The 6,033-nt window shown below is 32.5% G+C and overlaps 1 protein-coding gene across 1 annotated transcript; it reads right to left on the bottom strand.

The window, feature by feature from the left end:
- Positions 1 to 1,217: 1,217 nt before the first annotated feature.
- Positions 1,218 to 2,141, bottom strand: LOC121391269 (KRAB-A domain-containing protein 2-like). The gene is made up of 2 exons (XM_041522957.1): positions 1,969 to 2,141; positions 1,218 to 1,590 (listed from the first exon to the last, which is right to left on the bottom strand). The coding sequence occupies exons 1-2, from the start codon at positions 2,139 to 2,141 to the stop codon at positions 1,218 to 1,220; spliced, it is 546 nt and encodes a 181-aa protein (XP_041378891.1).
- Positions 2,142 to 6,033: the final 3,892 nt, after the last annotated feature.

The raw sequence follows: 6,033 nt of genomic DNA, 5'->3' as shown, positions 1-6,033 counted from the left end.
ATAAAGTCCCTCCATCAGGATTGATAAGATATATACCACTGGTAGTATTACTGCCTCATACCAGGAAGTATACAATCTAGTAAAGCTATACCATATAACGAAATACATATCACATTAGTGTAGATTACCTGGGCATGACTTAAGTTGTGTTGGTGGGCAGAAAATTATCTTTTTCCTTCCCTTTTCTTTCCAAGTGTAATGTCTTTCCATAGTTACTAATTTGACAGCAGTATTGTTTATATAGAGAGGATCCATGTTTTTCCTGTTACAGTCAGTCATACAATGAGAGTATCCCTGTCTATAGTAGTAATATCAGGAGTTAGTAACACACTACTAACAATATGATAACCATAGTCATAATATGTTAAGATAGTTACTATAGTTAAAAATGGCTACACTTAGACTGCAAATTGCATTTAATCTAATTGAGTTATTAGCTCTACATTTATAACAAAAATTTATTTAACTGTATATATTATATATCACTAGTAATAGTAGTCTACTCTACAGTTATATATGGTATGATATATTACTCACATGATAGTAATAGCAGTCATTTCAAGTTAGTTCAAGTTTAATCTAATTGACTTATTAGCTATTATATATATATAATATATGTTACAGTAAGATTGTCTAAATAGGGATTTTGTGAAATCCCTGAAACTTTCAGGGAGTTTATGAAATCACTATTTCACTTAGGGACTTCATAAATTCACTAAAATTTCTAGTGATTTCATGAAATCACTGAAATGAGGCTCTTGTTATTTCGCAAAATCACTGAATGTGATATATTGGTAGAAATTCAGCATTGTTTAAGTGTTGTAAGTAACTTATTCATGAATGATTACAATGGTAAAATAACAATCTGAAAATGCTATGATTAGTTTTAATATCTGTACATAATTCTCAATTCTTATTATGACAACTGAGACTGCTGTGACACCTGCTGTTACAAAGTCTCTTGCTTTATACACTTGCGCCTGTTTTGTCTGACACTGTTTCTTGCCTTTGCTGCAGTCACACCGGAAAAGAACCCTTGTCCACCAGAAGCTGTACCTGTAGACTGTAGGTGTAGAATTCAATGGAGGAGGATTGTAATGATGCTGCACTGACGGAGCCTGGGAGCTTGTAAAAGGCTGGGAGATGGCAGGAGGTGAAGGTGGCAGTTGTTCGCTGGTGGCTGGAGGTAGTTCATTGTTGTGAAAACAGCAGTGGTGTCAGAGGATGGGTGCCTGATAAAGTGCTAAAAGGTCATCTTCAGATTGAAGCCTTTCCAGAATTTCAGGTAGGAGGCTAGAAGATGTCAATCCAACTTTAGGGTCCTCTCCAAACATGGCTTTGTAAACCATGGCATGGCTTTCAACAGAACCCTGGCTTTGGGGATGTCTGGGCTTGCCATGAACCATGATGAGCTGCGGCCACAACTCTTTGAGCTCTGTGATGACTTGGGCTGTGAATTCTGAGCCATTGTCACTCTGAAGAATAGCTGGTGCACCAAAGAGGAGGAATATATCCAACAGTTGAAAGGCAACTTCAGCAGCTCTCTTGGAAGACAGGGGCCTCAGGATAACAAAACTTTGTGAGGTGACACTGGTAAAACATGATCCACTTGAATTGTCCTTGTGGGGATGATTGCATGTCAAACAAGATCAACTTGACCACGAGAGTTGAATTTGCTGGAAAGAATAGGCTTGACAACAAAACACCTGTAGTCTTGGGACGTTTCCTCTTCTCTTGACATACAACACAGTAGACTTAAAGAGTTCAACAGCATCTGTTGTGATGTTGGCATACTTTTGCCTAAGATGTTTCAGCATCCTGTTACGACCACAATGGCCAGTTGCAATGTGAACTTTACTGATGATGTCGTAGGTGTCTTCTATGGTGGCATAGTAGACAGGGCAATCTTCTGGTGACTTTCTCTTCTTGATACGTTTCTCTACATCACCACACTGAAGTAACTCATACTATTTTAGGATGTAGTACTGGTGATGTGACTTGGTAGTGGAAGCTTCAGCTGCTGTTTTCAGATCATCAATGGTCTTGTAGTACACCTCTTTAGGAATGAGATATTTTGCACATTGAGAATATTTCTTGAACAAAGCCTCTTCGAATTTTGTCTCAAAATTATGCTGTGCCATTTTGCTTCAAATGCAGGAATAAAGTGGATGAGCATTGTGTAGCTGCCTCTTATATAGTGAAGGCTAAGCTAAATTGCAATTACAACACATTAAAGTAAGTGTTAACTGCTCTGAACTATGATAAATCCTCAGAGTAGTCATCAAAGCTATGATGTGATTACATAGATTTCTTTGATTGCAAAAACTATTGACACCTCTCCCTGTGTAAGACTACATTAAAGGAGTATAAACTGCTCTGAACTACAATAAATCTTCAGAGTAGTCATCAAAGGTATGCTATTAATTCCAGCTGAATTACTGTTTCATCAAAGATGTCTCATGTGTTGATTGTCCATGAAAATCTGCAATAAAGAATTGTGTACAGATATTAAAAACTAATCGTATATTTATGAATATAAACTTCCTTACAACACTTAAACAATGCTGAATTTCTACCAATATATCACATTCAGTGATTTTGTGAAATAACAAGAGCCTCATTTCAGTGATTTCATGAAATCACTAGAAATTTTAGTGAATTTATGAAGTCCCTAAGTGAAATAGTGATTTCACAAACTCCCTGAAAGTTTCAGGGATTTCACAAAAATCCCTATTTAGACAATCTTACTGTAACATATATATATATTATATTACACATCACTAGTCTATACTTTGCAGTTATGTATGGTAAGCTATATGTTACTCACATGATAGTATTAATTAGCAGTCATTTCAACTCAACTATTGATTTGATATAAGACTAGAGTAATGAATGTTTTTTTTAGTAAATGAGGAAGTGCATTGTTACTTCCATTTGTACCTACTAGCTACCGATTACTGCTCTCTATTCTATGTTTAATATCATAGTTCATAATATGTATATTAATAAGGTAATGCAAGGAACTTCTAAGTATAGGTTGTTGATAATTAATTTGTTGTTATCGGTTTGAACTGACTTATAAATCTAGTACATCAAACATTAATTAGTATACTACTACCTACAATATTAGTATGGTCACCAAATACTGCAATAAATAGTGTTTAAAATACAAAGTGTAAAGTATACCTGCTAATTTGTAGATGACACAGTACACATGCATTTGTTTACAACACATTACATATGACTGATTCAATGTTTAAAGATATGTATTTTGTAATAGAAAGTCTACACTATGACAATACTTTGTAAAATTAATTGGTTGATTTAACCAAATATAATATGGTTATGTATCCTAACGTACTATCAGAAACAGTCAATTTGAAAATAGTATGATATTTACATTCTATATGTGTCAAATAATTCAATGCATATATGTAGTCTATATAATCATATATAAGATTAATCAACCAACCAATTTTTACAGTGTTATATATAAGTAAATACAATTGGAGGATTGTATCTATCCTGCAATAAGACTGATTGTGATTGTTTTTTGGTGTATATTTCCTTTCAAGGGAGAACAAATCTCAAACTTTCTAGTATTCTCAAGGAAAATCGCAGGATCTTGACTGGTTGTGTACTTCAGAACTTGGTTTAGCAGGTCTGTAATTGGCCAATTCAAATATTCCAGTTAATTATTTCATAAAAATAGACATAATTGATAAATTAATTATTATTACTAAAAATGCAACATAAAACACACTTAAAAATTTATATCAGCCTAAGTTTGCTTTAGCTAATCTGCTAATTTCATTTAATTACCATTCTAATTCTGATCCTTGACTTACTCTTTCAATTAGTGTCTTTTTGGCCTGAAACATTAATTTGAGGGGGACTAAATAAACACAAATTATGTATGTATTATTTATGACACTTAAAATATTATTATTTTTAGCTGGAAAGATAAATGATAACTCCACTCCATTAAGTTGATCTACTTATACTCTATTATTCATAACTACTTGAAAGGTGATAATTTTACACTGTCAGCTTTTAAGGCCACATTTTGCACATGTATACTAAGTATTGTGAGATTCATGACTATTGCTTAAAGAATGGAGTGCTTGCTCCAGGAGATAGAAAAAGTTTTACCAAAATAAAAAACAGTCACAATAATGTCAAAACATTTTAATTGGAATCAAAACCAATAAACAAAAAAGGACAGACTTTATTCTTTTGAAAATTCAACTAATGAAGTGTCTGCTTAAATAATTACAATAATATCATTAATCATTCAATAGTACTGAGGACATATTTGTTAGATACGTCATATTTTCATTTCTACATATGGTAAAGAATATGCTGGACCTTTCCAATGATACCTTACAATGCCATCAACAGTATCAATACCATAACGACCATTTAAGTTAGAGTATAAACAGTTATTATACCACCATACACCAGTAAATTCAATTGCACAAATATCACTACTACTCCAATTACCAGCATCATTATCATAGTCTTTAGTAGTAAATTTCATGAGATTATGATATTTAAGAGAATCTCTAGCAGTACCACTATGGATAATCAGTGGTAGAACCACCTATTTAAAAGGTAGGGTAACTGGCATATCCTTTATTGTTATTCTTATCTCTCATATCAACTCGTAGTTTTATAGATACACTCCCATTAGCTAAATGATGAAGTTTACCAAGACCACGCCAATACTTTCCTGAGGTGTTACTAAAACATAATCATCCCAGTTGAGATACAAGTCAACAGAGCCATCCATTCTTTTTTGAAAGACAGACCATCCAAAACCATTAGAAAACGTACTTCAGGAGTACAGTGATATTTTCCTTTCTCCTTCAGTTCTATACAAGTACAAGAGATATTTTGTCCTTCCTCATCCTTAGCTTAGATAGTGTTATACTTACTTCATCTACTGTGGCAGAATGTAAAGAAGTGATACATCAATTAAAAAGACAACAACATACAACATGGTGGATTGAACTCATCTCATTATCTCCTCAAAGTTTACTAACAGTATTAACTGATATTAATGAATGTCAAGTGAGGGGACTTCATATAATGAACACTCATTTTGATATTAAGGTAAAAATATCTGAAATTTTTTTTCAGCTTTTTTTGATGGAATCATGTAAAGATACTTGTTCTAATAATTGATCATGCTTTAAAAAATTTATTAAACCCTAGTACTTTGCAGAAATGTAGTTTGATTCCTTAATATCTGCAATGTTTGGAGACGTCAAATAATAATATTAAAGAACCTAGAGAGCTGAAACTTTTGAAAATTAAAGTTGAAGTCAATTACTACAATTTTAAGGATGGATTTATTTCTATAATAATATTTGACATTTTTACAAAGCTATAAACCTTCCCTACTTTAATCACTATTATTATTATATGTTATACAAATCGTACAAAGAAATGCATCCGTAAAAGTACTAAAAATTGATCATTTTCGTTCTTGAACTTGTCAGCAGGTTGTTACATTATCCATAGAATCAAAAATCACAACAACAGTATCTAACAGTGCAAAAGTCGCCATCTTGATAATGAATAATCGATTTTCATTAATTAAGGCCAATGAATACACTTAGTGTCGGGTTATTGATAAGTGACTTTCGCGGGGTTAAAATAGTTAAATAAAATGTATTAATTATTATTACTATTATTATTATTATTATTATTGTTCGTAGTCTTATGTGCCTTCATCTCAAAGCAGACCATGCTTTAATAACAATAATAACAACAATAATAAAAATAGTAATAATATATTTAACTATTCTAAACCCGCGAAAGTCACTTATCAATAACCTGACACTAAGTGTATTCATTGGCCTTAATTAATGAAAATCGATTATTCATTATCAAGATGGCGACTTTTGCACTGTTAGATACTGTTGTTGTGATTTTTGATTCTATGGATAATGTAACAACCTGCTGACAAGTTCAAGAACGAAAATGATCAATTTTTAGTACTTTTACGGATGCATTTCTTTGTACGAT

The sequence above is a fragment of the Gigantopelta aegis genome, unplaced genomic scaffold, assembly GCF_016097555.1.
Source record: "Gigantopelta aegis isolate Gae_Host unplaced genomic scaffold, Gae_host_genome ctg2031_pilon_pilon, whole genome shotgun sequence".
Classification (NCBI taxonomy): Eukaryota; Metazoa; Mollusca; class Gastropoda; order Neomphalida; family Peltospiridae; genus Gigantopelta; species Gigantopelta aegis.
The sequence above is the reverse complement of the archived record's forward strand: the minus strand, read 5'-3'. Positions and strand labels throughout refer to the sequence as shown.